The sequence below is a fragment of the Littorina saxatilis genome, linkage group LG1 (assembly GCF_037325665.1).
Source record: "Littorina saxatilis isolate snail1 linkage group LG1, US_GU_Lsax_2.0, whole genome shotgun sequence".
Lineage (NCBI taxonomy): Eukaryota > Metazoa > Mollusca > Gastropoda > Littorinimorpha > Littorinidae > Littorina > Littorina saxatilis.
Window position 1 is genome coordinate 86,582,528 of NC_090245.1, and position 17,334 is coordinate 86,599,861.

Below are 17,334 nucleotides of genomic sequence, written 5' to 3' on the forward strand. Positions count from 1 at the left end.
CAAAACTGATAAATACATTCAATAATCTCTGGGTGCAAAATCTGCACAAACAACTCATAAATATCAATCCCAGTAAAATACACTTGGGAACATTACACAACAAAACATAGTGTAAACATGGTCATTTACATAACTCGTGAAAATAACACCTCATACAACTCAGATGGTACGTACAGGTATATTCTGATTACATGTACAAGCACCCTCTCCAGAACCGGAGAAAAGATACAAATATTGAAAATTGAACAATAAACTGGTCACAAATTGCTTTGGTTATTATTGAATTTGACAGTTTTGCTTAAAAAAATTATCGTGATGCTGTTGCATTTAATTTGTGCAGTTACCACAACCGACCGACTAGATTTTCTGGGTCTATTTTTCCCCTTTTCATGAGGTACACATTTAAAAAGCACAAAGTGCAATGGCTGTACAAGTGTACGGTACTATGAGGTAGCAAAGTACAGCGTACAGTACATTATTTTGGTCAAATTTGCAGTTGACAAGGTGTTCGCAAGCAACAAAGCTGAGATGACTGAATCATCCCTCCTCCTAAGAATGTCCAGCAGGAATAACAGAATCCTTCAACCGATTGTCCCCATTGCCAGAATACAGCTCTTACATCAAGACAGTTCAACTTCAAATCTCCCTTAAGCACGTACATTACAACAAAGCTGACTACCCTGTCCACACATCATTTTAGCAGGAAAGAACACGATCGCTCTATTTTGACCTTTTGGATAAGCATGTTACCACACTGTTCCACTATTTTTTGCAGGCAAACTAAACACTCACTTTAAACGCGTTATGCTACTGTACTGACATAATGTGTACCCGGCCCCAACCAACATCACAATGTCAAATAGGCTCATCAATTGTCTGTCTTTCAGGAATATCCAGCACGATGTCTGTATTTCAGGAATATTGTGCATGATGTCTGTATTTCAGCAATATTCAAACGATGTCTGTAATTCAGCAGTATCCAAGGTTATGTAGATATTTCAGAGATATCCGAAACGATGTCTGTATGAATTTTCAGCAATGTTCTGCACAATATTTGTATTTCAAGAATATTCTGCATGATGTATGTATTTCAGGAATATTCTGCACGATGTCTGTATTTCAGCCATATTCAAATGATGTCTGTATTTCAGCAATATTCGACATGTCTTTATTTCAGCAATATACTGCACTGTGTCTGTATTTCAGCAATGCAGGCAACAGACCGCTGATATTTTAGCTGACTAGATGAAGAAATTATGTCGTTTCTGGCAGCCCTTCAACAGAACACCATCACTTCAAACCTATGCAGAGCATCCACAGTTCATATCAGTCACCACAATGTTTACGGTACGTTCCATTCTAGCTGTAGAACAGCACTGATGCTTTGGTTTGCTGTTCAGATCACCAGTTTCTTCACTGTCTTCAGCAACTCCTTTGAGTTTGGCAGCAGCGATATGGGCTTGGCGACAACCATGCCATTCTGAAACAGTTAAATAGCAGAAGATATGTTATACATAAGACACTTTGTCCCTACCTCGTACACAGACGCATACCCAGGCATGGGAACAGGAAATCATCAAAAAGGAGGAAAATAATGTTGGGGTGCGGGGGCCGCTATAGGCCCCTCCCTGCCAGGGGGTCAGGGGGCAACGCCCCCTGAAGCTGAGGGTTTTTGATATTTTTCACACCTAAAACGTGCACCAGGAGACACCATAACTTTACAAAACAGTGCACTTGAAGCTGCAGTAATTTCTCACCAATGTGTTCAAAATCGTTAACAGAGAGCTCCACTGTGTGTTCGTTTTAGACTTTGCCTTTCGTCAACCAGATCGAAGTCTTCACTCTCTCCTCAAGCCAACCAAAATTCCCTTTGTTTTTCACACTTGGGTCGATTTCGGCCGCAAGGGCCTTATCGCTTTTCGTAATTCGTCGATGCATGGTACCCAAAATGGCGCGTGGTCTAGAAACTGCACGATCCGTAAAAACCAAAGAAAGCGCTCGGAAATCTTCGGCAAATTCCGGAACAAGCATGAAACCACTTGCTCGGCTGTTTCCAACAGCATTCTTATCATCCTCGGGTTCTACTCGGCAAATTTCGTATAAGCAACATTCAGTCCAAATAAGAATACGCCAATTGAGAATAAACTATCGCCGATGGAAGCTGTTACGCGGATGAAAGTACCGTACCCCCCCCCCCCCCCAAAATTTTCTCAACGGATCTCAGAAATGACCCTGGGGCTCATCAAAAAGGCGGATTTCCGCCAAATGGCGGAAGATTCTCTTGCCTGATACCTCCCTTTTTGTGTGTTAAAATCCATTTACTCAAGGACCATAAATACAACACATAGAAACTACACAAAAGGGCACACACAGAGACATATAATTATATACACATACACACACCCATGAGGTGTTACTGACTGCAAGTGAGTATGATAAAAAAAGTTTAAAAATAAAAGTGCCCAGGAAAGCTACCATAGTTTCCAGACTATAACGCGCACCTAAATAGTTTACTCAAATTTGACCCCTGCATCTTTTTCACCAGTAGTACCTTGTGCATGACAAAGATCCTGTAGGCACTAACCTTTTGTACGGTCTGGATCTCCACAATGATATGAGTGCCCAGCCTACTTCTCAAGTTCACAACTGGCTCTGGAATAGAAAATGTCAGTTTGTAGAACACAAATTAGTGGTCTCAGCATGATGGGTGCATTGGCCTAGTGGATAAGACATCGGGCTCCCAATCGGAAGGTTGTGGGTTTGAATCCCGGCTGTGCCTGGTGGGTTAAGGGTGGAGATTGTTCCAATCTCCTAGGTCAACTTATGTGCAGACCTACTAGTGCCCTATCCCTCTTCGTGTGTACATGTAAGCACAAGACCAAGTGCGCACCGAAAAGATCCTGTAATCCATGTCCGAGTTCGGTGGGTTATAGAAACACAAAAATACCCCAGCATGCTTCCTCTGAAAGCGGCGTATGGCTGCCTAAATAGCAGGGTAAAAACGGTCATACTCGTACACGTAAAAAAAGCCAAACGTGCAAAAAACACGAGTGCACATGGAAGTTTCATCCCGTGAATGCAGAAGAAGAAGAGTGGTCTCAGCTACTACAGCACTGTACTTGTGAACCCCAGATTACAGGTTATGGAATCCAGGCTGGAAATTGGGGGGGGGGGGGGGGTGTTTCAACGAGGGGGTGGGGTATCCACTGTATTTTGAATCTAAGTATTTTCTTTTTCTTCAGCGTTCATGGACTGAAACTCCCCAGTGCACTTGTGATTTTTAACGTGTCTGGTCGTTTCCCCCTGGCTAGTTAGATATCCGTACTCCGATTTCTGAGGTATCATGCTTGTTTTTCGAGTTACTACAACCCACTGATTTTACCATGTGTACTTGATCTTGTGGGGGATAAGGCACTAGCAGGTCTGAACATTAGTTTACCATGGACATAGCAAAATCTTCACCCTTAATCCACCGGTATTTAAACACTCAACCTTCTACCAGGAGGCCGAGGTCTTATTCATTAGGCGATTCCGTCTGTCAATTTTAAGTATCTGAAAATCTGTGTGACTTCTGTAAGTTTCGGAGTCACACGTTCCTTTTTGCTTTTTAAAACTCAGCAGACAATGCCGCCTTCAGATTTGAAGCTATTAAGTATACTTGAAGTAACCAGTTAATGCAATCCCAGAATGTACACAGACACAATCTTCCCTACAGTGACATTATACTCTAGACACCCCCACCCTTTAAGACTATATCTTTTTCAGATTTTCTGTCAATAAGGTCTGTAAACTATATTTTAAGACTCCCTCCGTAGTTTTCCCAGAATTGTGGAGGTCTTATAAAAGAAGGTTCCAGTGTATACAAGAACGTACCAGTGAGAGTGAAAGGCACAGCCACTGGTTGAAGGTCCCATATCCCCATATGGTCGGCCGTGCGCATTCTCCACTTGGGCACTGTTTGCACGTGACCACCGTCCACGAAGAACACTTCTGCCTCTGCAAAGAAAGGTTTGTGGCCCAAAATCCATCCCCTGTCACAGAAAAAACAAGTCGCGTAAGGCGATATTATTACATATAGTCAAGCTGTGGAACTCACAGAATGAAACTGAACGTAGTCCGCCGCTAGTGCAAAAGGCAGTGAAAGTGACGAGCCTGTTTGGCGCAGTAGCGCTGTGCTTTACAGTACCTCTCTTCGTTTTAACTTTCTGAGCGTGTTTTTAATCCAAACATATCATATCTATATGTTTTTGGAATCAGGAACCGACAAGGAATAAGATGAAAGTGTTTTTAAATTGATTTCGAAAATTTAATTTTGATCATAATTTTTATATTTTTAATTTTCAGAGCTTGTTTTTAATCCAAATAAAACATATTTATATGTTTTTGGAATCAGGAAATGATGAAGAAAAAGATGAACATAAATTTGGATCGTTTTATATATATATATATATATATTTTTTACAATTTTCAGATTTTTAATGACCAAAGTCATTAATTAATTTTTAAGCCACCAAGCTGAAATGTAATACCGAAGTCCGGCCTTCGTCGAAGATTGCTTGGCCAAAATTTCAATCAATTTGATTGAAAAATGAAGGTGTGACAGTGCCGCCTCAACTTTTACAAAAAGCCGGATATGACGTCATCAAAGACATTTATCGAAAAAAAGAAAAAAACGTCCGGGGATATCATTCCCAGGAACTCTCATGTAAAATTTCATAATGATCGGTCCAGTAGTTTAGTCTGAATCGCTCTACACACACACACGCACAGACAGACAGACAGACAGACACACACACACACATACACCACGACCCTCGTCTCGATTCCCCCTCTACATTAAAACATTTAGTCAAAACTTGACTAAATGTAAAAAACAAGTCGCGTGAGGCGAAATTACTACATTTAGTCAAGCTGTGGAACTCACAGAATGAAACTGAACGCATTGCATTTTTTCACAATGACCGTAGTCCGCCGCTAGTGCAAAAGGCAGTGAAAGTGACGAGCCTGTTCAGCGGTTGCGCTGCACTGCATAGCACGCTTTACTGTACCTCTCTTCGTTTTAACTTTCTGAGCGTGTTTTTAATCCAAACATATCATATCTATATGTTTTTGGAATCAGGAACTGACAAGGAATAAGATGAAATTGTTTTTAAAACGATTTCGGAAATTTAATTTTAATCATAATTTTTATATTTTCAATTTTCAGAGCTTGTTTTTAATCTGAATATAACATATCTATATGTTTTTGGAATCGGAACATGATAAAGAATAAAATAAAAGTAATTTTGGATCGTTTTATAAAAAAATAATTTTAATTACAATTTTCAGATTTTTAATGACCAAAGTCATTAATTAATTTTTAAGCCTTCATGCTGAAATGCAATACCGAAGTCCGGCCTTCGTCGAAGATTGCTTGGCCAAAATTTCAATCAATTTGATTGAAAAATGAAGGTGTGACAGTGCCGCCTCAACTTTTACAAAAAGCCGGATATGACGTCATAAAAGACATTTATCGAAAAAAAGAAAAAAAAGGCTGGGGATATCATACTCAGGAACTCTCATGTAAACTTTCATAAAGATCGGTCCAGTAGTTTACTCTGAATCGCTCTACACACACACATGCACAGACAGACAGACAGACACACACACATACACCACGACCCTTGTCTCCATTCCCCCTCTATGTTAAAACATTTAGTCAAAACTTGACTAAATGCAAAAACAACGTGTGTCAATACAGTGTTAGGCCAAAAAAATAAATAGGTGTGGTTACGGTAACATAGTTAAAAACAAGAGGCGAAGCCTTCAAGGCTCACGTAAGAAATCGACAAACAGTAACACAAACTCAATCACTCCGTCACACATACACACACACAGTACACACACACACACACACACACACACACACACACACACAAACACACACACACACACACACACACACACACACACACACACACACACACACACACACAGAAAGAGCATAGGTGAAACTGCAAGAAAGCGAGACACTAAGATCTAGATCTGTCTGTCTGCATGTAGCCTACTTACAAGGACACGACTGCCAACTAGTCTCGGCGCGCTCAAAATAATAATGACCGAGACTTTCAGTACTTCCTTCGCGTGACCCTCTTACGTCATAATGTGACGTCAATGTAATGTGACGTCTTCAAATGTTAGAGTTTCTACCACAGACATACACACGCACAGACGCACGCACGCACGCACGCACGCACGCACGCACGCACGCACAGACAGACAAAGTTACGATCGCATAGGCTACACTTACGTGAGCCAAAAACAAGAGGCGAAGCCTTCAAGGCTCACGTAAGAAATCGACAAACAGTAACACAAACTCAATCACTCCGTCACACATACACACACACAGTACACACACACACACACACACACACACACACACACACACACACACAGAAAGAGCATAGGTGAAACTGTGCAAGAAAGCGAGACACTAGATCTAGATCTGTCTGTCTGCATGCAGCCTACTTACATGGACACGACTGCCAACTAGTCTCGGCCAGCTCAAAATAACAATCACCGAGACTTTCAGTAATTCCATCGCGTGACGTCTAACCCTCGTACGTCATAATGTGACGTCAATGTAATATGACGTCTTCAAATGTTAAAGTTTCTACCACAGACATACATACATACGCACGCACGCACGCACAGACAGACAAAAGTTAGCATCGCATAGGCTACACTTACGTGAGCCAAAAATAGGGTAGGAAGGTAGGCAATCACTTTTTTTCTTTCTTTTTTTTCTTCTAATGTGTACAAATTAAACCTACTTGACAGGGAAATAAGTGTGCGACTCGAGCGCTTTCGCTTTCATTGCGTTTTCTGCACTCGTTTTCTTGTTTTTTGTGGGTTTTTTTGACAAATGTAATAAAAAGTTATAGGGTCGGCCCCTAAAAATAGGGTAGGTCGGGTTACCGTAACCACACCTATTTTTTTTTTAGGCCTTACCAGCAATGTGTGGCCCCTCTGATGAGAGGACACCTCCCTTAAAAGGACACATTCTGTTGTCCATCAGTCTATTATCTCTACCAAATTACACCTGTCATGACAGGCCACCTGCAATGTAAGGTCACTTTTGGTTAGTCCCAAGGGTGTCCTTTCATCACAGGTACCACTGTACAATAAAACCTCTTTCAAGAATAAAAATTTTTTTTGACAAAACAAAATATTCACAAGTACATCGACCCAATGGTCTTTATGGTGGACAGACAAACAAACAAATAATACGAGACTCTGATGGCACCGCCTTGCCAGAAATCGGACGAAAAACATTAGCAGGTAAGTTTAATTCATCTCATATTATTTGTTTGTTTGTTTGTTTGTCTATCCACCATAAAGACCATTGGGTCGATGTACTTGTAAATGTTTTGTTTTTTGCACAAATTAAAAGTCACTAAACATTCTTGTTTTTTGATTCTGAATTTTGGAGCGTTAACAGTTTATCTCTTTTAAGACACTGATTCCAACAATCTTTTCCAATTGAAGGGATTCTTCCATTGAAAAAAGTTCTGTGTCTTCATCATCCTACCAGAAACCTAGAATAACAAAACAACAAGTCGCGTAAGGCGAAATTACTACATTTAGTCAAGCTGTGGAACTCACAGAATGAAACTGAACGAAGTCCGCCACTAGTGCAAAAGGCAGTGAAAGTGACGAGCCTGTTTGGCGCGGCAGCGGTTGCGTTGTGCTTCTTAGCACGCTTTACTGTACCTCTCTTCGTTTTAACTTTCTGAGCGTGTTTTTAATCCAAACATATATCTATATGTTTTTGGAATCAGGAACCGACAAGGAATAAGATGAAATAGTTTTTAAATCGATTTCGGAAATTTAATTTTGATCATAATTTTTATATTTTTAATTTTCAGAGATTGTTTTTAATCCAAATATAACATATGTATATGTTTTAGGAATCAGAAAATGACGAAGAATAAGATGAAATTGTTTTTGGATCGTTTAATAAAAAAATAATTTTAATTACAAGTTTCCGATTTTTAAAGGGCAGCTGTCGGGTTGTGGCTTTCAAAATCTGTTCCTTAGAATGAGTTATCATGTAACTGAAACTATACTTAAAAGTTACTTGGTGATTTTGACAGCTTGATAACACAAGTCCGAAGACTTTAGACATGCTACAATGTCTTTAATCGAAGAAAGTTTGCATTCTTGGCCGAGTCAATGCAGCCCGCTCGAAAATTACTTCCCTTGGACGCGTGACGTCAGCCGCGGAATCGGCCGGGTTGAACGGTGCTCTCTTTATGCCGTGTAATGGGCGCAATCGGGTTGTCTAGTCAAGCCCTCAAGCATACTTCACGGGTAGGTGAAGAGAAACTTAGGATGGGGTGACTTCTCCCAGGCCAAAATTTCGCAGAAAAAACGGAGTTCATAACATGTCGTCCGTCCCCCTCCTGCTTTTGTTCCACTTGAACTCTGTTTTTGTTCAACTTATTGGCAGATATTGTCACGCGTCGAGGAACACAAACACACACACACAAACACACTCACACACAGACACGTTTTATCACACATATACACACACACACACACACACACACACACATACGTGTTATCACACACACACACACACACACACACACACACACACACACACACACACACACACACACACACACACACGATAACCATCACAAACACAGTTTGACAAATTCATCTTTGATTTTTTGCGGCCGAACCCCCCTCCCCCATTTTCCACACTAGATCCACTGTTTCATCATTGTCTCCGTCTCTCTTCCCTTTATCTTATCTCGTCTATCTACTTGAGTGAGTAACTGAAGATGTATTATCATCATCTCTTTCCTAGATTTTCCCACCGACAGAGTTGGCTTTTGTCTTGAATTCAGTACCTCACACGTACACGGTAATTGGTGTGACACCTCAAGCGGACCTTCTTCATAAGTGTACAGTGTCTGCTGACAAGGGACACGAGGGTCTGTGGTTGAGCAACTTTATGGTTTAACCGGGTGGACTGGAGGAGTAGCAACAGCATGTGAACCACTTTAGAAATGACTTGTAAAGGTTGCAGTCGGTCAGATCAAAGAAGAGAAAATGTGAACGTGGGTCTTGAGAAGATATTACCATCCTAATACTTTACTTTGTGCAAGAATCAATCACGCGTACAGCATTACAGATGTCCAGCTGTAGTCTACATTGTACTGTAAACTTCACAGCGGCCTTATCGGCTTCCTCGAGTGACGTCACAGCAAGGCTAACGCTGCGGCGTCTTTCTTGTGCTGACAGAGTTGTCGGTCGCGGATTTTGAGTCGTTTCGGCCTGCCAACTGCTTCGTTTTTTTGCGGATTGTGAGAACTAGCAGAAAGTTTCACGCATTTTAATGGTTTCAAACTAATGATGAAAGTGTCTTCTTCTGGACCAAATCAACAGTCTTTAGTTGAATCAACTCGGAAAACTCTTAAACGCGTTTTTGCACGCGACTCCGCGCATTTTTGAGACCAGGCAACCCGACAGCTGCCCTTTAATGACCAAACTCACTCATTAGTTTTTAAGCCACCAAGCTGAAATGCAATACCAAACCCCGGCCTTCGTTGAAGATTGCTGGGCCAAAAATGAGGGTGTGACAGTGCCGCCTCAACTTTTACAAAAAGCCGGATATGACGTCATCAAAGGTATTTATCAAAAAAATGAAAAAAACGTCCGGGGATATCATACCCAGGAACTCTCATGTCAAATTTCATAAAGATCGGCCCAGTAGTTTAATCTGAATCGCTCTACACACACACACAGAGACACACACATACACCACGACCCTCGTCTCGATTCCCCCCTCTATGTTAAAACATTTAGTCAAAACTTGACCTTTCGTTTTACATTTAGTCAAGTTCATGGAACATTTCATTGTAGACAAAACTAAAAATTCACAAGAACTTTGACCTATTGCTCTTAAACGTCAACGAACAAAATATATAACATACAAAAAATGATGGTAAATGTCACTGAGACGTATCTCTCAGTTAACTGTTGTTGCTTCCAAATGGATGAAGCAAAATTGAACGAATGTTACAGCAGGAATAACACTATGTGACTGCAGTTTGATAATCGTTCATTAATATGACCATACTGACAACAACAGCTGTACACCATTTCAGCCCATGATATAGGGACTAACTTTAGCACAAAGATGTCTAGAAGGTAAGGTAAGGTGAGGTAATTTAATATGGTTCTGTGAGATTGCCATCATTGACATTTTGGTAGCTTTCTCCCTGGGTAAAGCGAGCACTACCAATTTGTCTGCATGTGTGTGTTATGTTTTCCGAATGCTGAAACTTTTGCTGTGAACTGGGAATCTTTATTGTGTGCATGTGTGCACATGAGGGTGTTGAACACCGAGGAGTCTAACAAAGTTAAGTTTTCGAAATAAATCCCTCGCCAAACCCGGGGACCCACGGTAACAGCGATGAACTAGTATACTCCATACCTGTGAAATAGGTCGTCCTTTTTGCTGTGAACGATACAGGGTCCATCACGCCTGGGAGGAAGTGGGTCTTCACAAGGTTTGTTCATTTCTTCTGAAATCTGCCTCAGAATCTCCATGGCTTCCTGAGGAAGAAAAAACCCAATCTTTTTGAAAAACTGAACCAGCCATTCAAAGAAATAATAATTTTTTAGTTTTTTAATCTCTGATTGAAAGTCCACTAGAATTCACCCAAAGAAGTTGAATATGGCAGCACCCCTCTACCAGCCTCAACCTTTACATGTTTTTGGCTTTTTTTGTCTTTTCATTTTTTTATTTTTAAGAAAACAAGGCAATACAAATTATTTTTTTTAATCATTAAGAGCGTGGACAACTTTCCATTGATGACATCTTTAAAACCATAACAAACGTTCTGTGGCGTCTTTGCTGCGGTTATCTTTAAGCGATTGTGGAACAGTTGTGTCCCCTCTTCGAAAATCTCGGCCATTCTCAGACACTCAGTTCTGTGAACTGCACACACATTTAACTATTTCTATGATTTTAGACATTTAAAATTATGTTGGGCTGCCGATATATTATTGGAAAATATCAATACGAGGAACAAATATCGCAATAATATCAATACTTTTTTTCAATGAATATACAACTCTAAATCTTAGCATTCCTCGCAGGAGTCGCTCTGCATTGGAGGCGCAAGACAAATGTCCCAAAAGACACAGAAAAAAAGCAACACTCACTTTGTCTAAAACCTGGCCGAAGAAAAGTTTATCGGTGATGACATGTGTGACGATAACTTCTACTTGTCCGCAGATCAGCCTGGTTTGGGTCTGCAATAGCGCTACAATCACCTGGTTGCGAAACTCCACCAGTTCTTGCATGAGGCCATGATCACCTGACAACAGATTGAGAAATCCTTTGCTTAAATGTTCAACATTGGAAATTGAAAAGAAAAAGAACATGTGAGATAGAACTTGGAGGGTATAGAGATTAACAGAAGAACAAATTCTGTCATTTTGTTGTCTAAATCTGAATTAAAAAACAATTAATAGAAATCAGGATTGAGGCTTCAAGAGGTAATTAAATCTTAGAAAACCAGGGACGGGTGAAGTGGCGCAGTGGTAAGACGTCGTTCGAATCCCGGTCGCTGCCGCCTGGTGGGTTAAGAGTGGAGATATTTTCCGATCTCCCAGGTCAACTTATGTGCAGACCTGCTAGTGACTTAACCCCCTTCGTGTGTACACGCAAGCACAAGACCAAGTGCGCACGGAAAAGATCCTGTAATCTATGTCGGAGTTCGGTGGGTTATGGAAACACGAAAATACCCAGCATGCCTACCCAACAAAAGCAGAGTGAAGCCGACTATGCTCTCAGAGTATAGTGTGGGGAACCCAAATGGGCTAACGAGCTCACACGTCACCAGAATTTCTGGAACGCTGAAGAAGAAAAAGAAAATCAGGTCTTAAAATGGAGGGAGACTTTTACGACAGAGATAAATTTACAGACTCTACCAAGTCTTTTCTGTGATTTTTTTCCTGCAAACGTGGACTTTTTTTCAAAGCCCTGAGACTTTAGTTGTGAGCTTATGATCTCTACTGCACATGTGTGCATGGGTATAAACAGGGGTGTTCTGATACCTGGAAGAATCTGCACAAATCCTCCCATCTATACACTCACCTGTCACCTGCGGCCGCCTGTTTCTCAGGATACTGATTTTGCCGCCTGTGCCAAGGATCTCCCGTCGCAGTTTGGGCAAAAAGTACGGCACGTCAACCTTCAGGGACAGGCCATTGATGTTCTCGTGACACATCTCAGCGATTGCACTCCTCACCTGCTGCTTGTTCGGCAGCTCGAGAAAGGCTTTCTTCCTGCCATGCAGTCAGGGAAAACATTCATAATGAGCAATGTCTCAAAGGCTTTCTTCATGCCATGCAATCAAGACAAAGATTCATCATAACCAACTTCTCAAAGGCTTTCTTCCTGCCATGCAGTCAAGACAAAGATTCATCATAACCAACTTCTCAAAGGCTTTCTTCATGCCATGCAGTCAAGACAAAGATTCATCATAACCAACTTCTCAAAGGCTTTCTTCCTGCCATGCAGTCAGGGCAAACATTCGTAATGAGCAACGTCTCAACGGCTTTCTTCCTGCCATGCAGTCAAGACAACGATTCATCATAACCAACTTCGTAAAGGCTTTCTTCCTGCCGTGCAGTCAAGACAAAGATTTATCTTAACCACCTTCTTAAAGGTTTTCTTCCTCCCATGCAGTCAAGACAAAGATTCATAATGAACAACTTCTCATAGACTTTCTTCCTCCCATGCAATGCAGTCAGGCCAAACATTTATAATGAGAAACTTTTTGAAGAAGGTAGGGGTTTGTTGATTTAAAGCAAATTTTCAAGAGTTAACGCACACAATACACTCCCAATGAAATAAACGCTACAGATGTTAAACGTGTAGGTCCTTTGTTGCTGCCCTACATGCCAACCGGCATAATGGGCAGTAAGTAAGTAAGATGTTAAACGTCACAATAATTCTGTAACTCCACTTACAGTCCCCAGTCTTGCACGATATCAATGGACAGAGGCTTGAATTTGGCAAACCATCTTCTGACATCTTTCTGCAACACAACAAACAAAAGGTCGATCTCTGAGAAAATTTAAAATCATCATTATCATCATCATCATATCATCGTTCATGTACATCATAGCTGTCATCATTGTTACAACTTTTGTTTTTCAAATTTTGTTGGTGATAAATAGGTCTTCTCGTGCATCGAAAAACAAAAAACAAAAATCAACTGACTAAAACTCAATATAATTCACTCTATGACATGACACAAGTGGTCCAACCCATCCCATGTGGGTTCAATTAAAAACAAAATGATCAAAGAGAGTTGACCAGTTTGCAATTCATTCTTTACTGTTAGATTTTCTGATTAAAAAAAAAAGAAGAAATGAAACCACACTCTGGCCACAGCCTCACTCGCTACCTCTAGCGCTCCCAGTACCATCAGGGATGGCCAAATCGTCTGCCTGATCGCCAGGGGCGTGTAAAAAATCCGCCGGGCTACTAGAAACCGCCTGGCAACTCGCCCGGCTGGTCAATGAAAATTCTGGTCCAACGGCATCACTTTTGGTTGTAATATCGAGTTTCAAAGCAATATAAACACTGCAGATGCAGCAATTGTAGTATGTACCGGGCGAGCGAAATTTCTGGCAAGCTAGTAACTTCAATCGCCCAGTTGGCCAGTTAAAAGTTTGAGATTTGGCCACCCCTGACCATGAAACACACCCCCTCACCTCTATGAACTTGCTCAAGAAGTTGGTGACAAATATGGCAGGAACCTCCACTCCTGTCTTTCTCACTTCACGTTCCATGGCTGATATTTCATAAAGCGCGTCCACGTCTGGCGTCTGCTCCATGTCTTCAATCAGGCGACTGGGAAATGGCCTTCTAGGCTCCTCTTCGGACACACACATTGGTTTCCGTTTTGGTGACAAGGATTCACAGTCGGAAATTGCAGGTGTTCGTCCCAATTCCTCCATAATGTGAGCGAGACATGGGAGTCTTGGAATGTGCATCTTTTCAAGCTTCGGAGATACAGCATCTTGACCTCCAATGATTGGAAAGTTAATTTGCGGTTAACAAATCAGAGAATGGTAGATGACAAGATAATGCTCTGTGGGAAAATTCAGCGCTATTTAAAAAAAATAAAACGCACAGGAAAATGTGCAATCCTTTTTACTCTGTAAGACATAAACTGGTTCAGGATCCTCCCAAGTACGGTGCAAACGAATACCAAGGTCAAATGTAATTTAAGAAGATCACTGTTAACTCGAAAATTTTTTAAGTAAATTTTCATTTGATTAATATACTTACCCGAATCACATATAGCATTGACACAGTCTGGGATGCTAGGGTCTGAAAAGGCTACCCGTCTTAAACAATTTTAAAGGGAAGCAACCCCACCACAAAAAGTGTAAATGGAGCCAAGGTAATGACTACAGACCCGGGGAGTTACCTCCCCTTGGTGTGTACTACGTCACTACCGCTCCTCAACACGTGCTCAAGATCATACGGCTTTAAAGAAACTAAAAAACCATAAGCGGGGTTGGTGGGAGAGCATAACCTATGTGATTCGGGTAAGTATATTAATCAAATGAAAATTTACATACAAAATTATCGATTAAATTACATATTCTTACTCTGAATCACATATAGCAGATAGCGTCAACAAGGCGGTGGGAAAGAAAAAATTTAACTCACTCAAAAAATCCTTGCCAGAACTGGCCCGCTGCCAACAAGTCAGGAAGGGCCCGGTGGGAAAGAAAAATCTAACTCACTCTAAAACCCTTGCCAGGAACTGGCCCGCTGCCAACAAGGCAGGAAGGGACCCGAGAACCGTCCTGATTGACAGCCGCGATGTCTCTCAGGCAAAAGTTGCGAAAGACAATTTCAGAGAGCCAGTAAGCTGTGCCCAGCACTTCTTCCAATCTCCTGGACCGTAAAACGGCCCGGGAAGAGACCCAAGCCTTGGATTAATAAACCCGAGCCGAGTCGAGGGAAAGACAAGCTGCCCCCCCCCCTTTCTATTGGAAGGAAATGCCAATGCCCTGGAACGATCCATGCGTAAGGTTGTCCACTCAGTGCTGAGAAGGACGAACCCTCAAGGTGAGCGTAAGACAATCATGCCAAAGTATGCAAACCTTGGGATGGAGTGAAGCCCGAAAGGCCTGAGAGATAGAAGTCAGCTCAAGAAAAAAGTGACCGATCTCCACCAATGAGAGAGAGAGAGACACCTGAGTACAAGGTACCAGAGTCCAACTCGATGAGAAAATCTCAAAAAAGAGATGGTCGCCAGTTATCCTCTACCAGTCCATGCGAACGCAGAGAGAGCGGTAGTACGAGGAAGCAGCGACTTACAATTGTGCGTAAGCCACCGGAAGTGCGGAAATCACAGTGGTTGAAGCCTGGTGTGACTGGTAACCATAAACAAAATGGCTAAAAGCCAGAGTGTTCGCAGATCAGTCTGCTTGTAGGTAATTGAATGTGAATCAAAAACCCAAAACAGAAAACAAGACTGGTAAGCATAAACGGAAAACCGTGAAGCCGATCAGCCATAAGACTCCCGAGACAAGAGTTCTCAGGGAAAAACCGGAAGTTAACTTCGCGGCCAAATCAAGAGCCTTCCTGAGTTTGGCCGAAAAACCAGAACGCGTCTGTCTACCTCTGAAAGACTGAGAGTCAGACGCAGAGATCAACGAGCAACGCCGTAGTCATAGTTGCCTGTGGTAGAAGGGTCACGGCTGTTCCTAGCTTACGATTAAGTTGGCAGCTAAATAGGCCTTGACCCTCTGTCACGGCTGCTCCCTGTACTTCCCCTGATAAGGTCCCTGCTGCCAACGCTACAGCGCGCGAGCAACGAAAAGCAGCCTCGCCCCGCGCAATACTACTGCCAGCGCTCGGCGCTGCAACGTAAACAAACCCCGGCGAGAGCGATAGCTCGCCGCCAAAAGAATAAAAGAGACATGCTCGGCTTCGTCTACAATTGTCTCATTTTGAAGCAACGTACATTTATCACTAAAACCAAAAAAAAGAAAGGACCATACATAACCTTTCCAAAGACACCAAACACGACGTACATACATTCAGACATGCGTGCCATGCGTGAAGTTGAAAATAACTGAAAAGCCGACCATATTTCAAATGTTTGTGCGTGCGAGAGGTTTTCATGTTTTTCAATAGACTGTAAAAACACAAAGTCACTTTTTTCTGTCTTCCACATTGGGTATATATGACAAACACATACATGTACTACACTAGGTTTGGGTGAAAAGGGTATCCTCCTTACCTGACACGAGTAACTGCCTCTTTTGTAAAGTAGGTATCCACTATTGTTACTCCAAGGATTCCGCACACACAGAGAATGATTCTGTGTCTTTATAAGTCAGTCAAGACTTCATCATTTTGTATACGTTAGTTAACTTACTGAGGCTCACTGCATCACACAATTTCATTGTAGTCAAATCAACGCAGTTTTTCCACATAAACAATCATGTTGTCAAACACACACACGCACACACACACACACACACACACACACACACACACACACACACACACACACACACACACACACACACAATTTGATTGAAAAATGAGGGTGTGACAGTGCCGCCTCAACTTTTACAAAAAGCCGGATATGATGTCATCAAAGGTATTTATCGAAAAAAAGAAAAAAACGTCCGGGGATATCATTCCCAGGAACTCTCATGTAAAATTTCATAAAGATCGGTCCAGTAGTTTGGTCTGAATCGCTCTACACACACACACACACAGACACATACACCACGACCCTCATCTCAATTCCCCCTCTATGTTAAAACATTTAGTCAAAACTTGACTAAATGTAAAATGATGTCAAGAACATGCTTAACTGCCCCCCAACCACATGTTCGTTTGGGGCAGAATTAGTAACGGACATAACAGTATTACATGCTTAGTCCGAAACAACAACAAGTATCAAAGGTCTGGTAGATCCATGACATAAACCTTGCCATGTTTTATCACTGTCAGCTATGCTGATCAACAAAATGGCGGCCAAACGATAAGTTACTGGAAAAATTTACAAGTCCAAAACGGACGAAAATTCAGCAACTACAACGAAATTCCTGTCAAACTAATGACCAAAAAGGAAAGAGCTTACCAGCTAACAAAGCAGAAGGCAAGTAAGAAGGTAAAATTAGGTTTACCTCACCATTACATCGGCCTTGCCACATTTTATCGCTGTCAGCCATGCTGAGCAACCAAAAATGGCGGCCAAACAATAAGTTACTGAAAATTTT

The 17,334-nt window shown here is 41.7% G+C and overlaps 1 protein-coding gene across 1 annotated transcript; it reads right to left on the reverse strand.

Annotated features, from left to right (window-relative positions):
- Window positions 1-240: 240 nt before the first annotated feature.
- LOC138982598 (tudor domain-containing protein 10-like) lies at window positions 241-14,290 on the reverse strand. Its single transcript, XM_070355926.1, has 8 exons — window positions 13,789-14,290; window positions 13,039-13,106; window positions 12,161-12,351; window positions 11,224-11,378; window positions 10,490-10,611; window positions 3,874-4,031; window positions 2,585-2,652; window positions 241-1,480 (listed from the first exon to the last, which is right to left on the reverse strand). The coding sequence occupies exons 1-8, from the start codon at window positions 14,068-14,070 to the stop codon at window positions 1,397-1,399; spliced, it is 1,128 nt and encodes a 375-aa protein (XP_070212027.1). The 5' UTR covers window positions 14,071-14,290; the 3' UTR covers window positions 241-1,396.
- Between the last annotated feature and the right edge of the window lie 3,044 nt (window positions 14,291-17,334).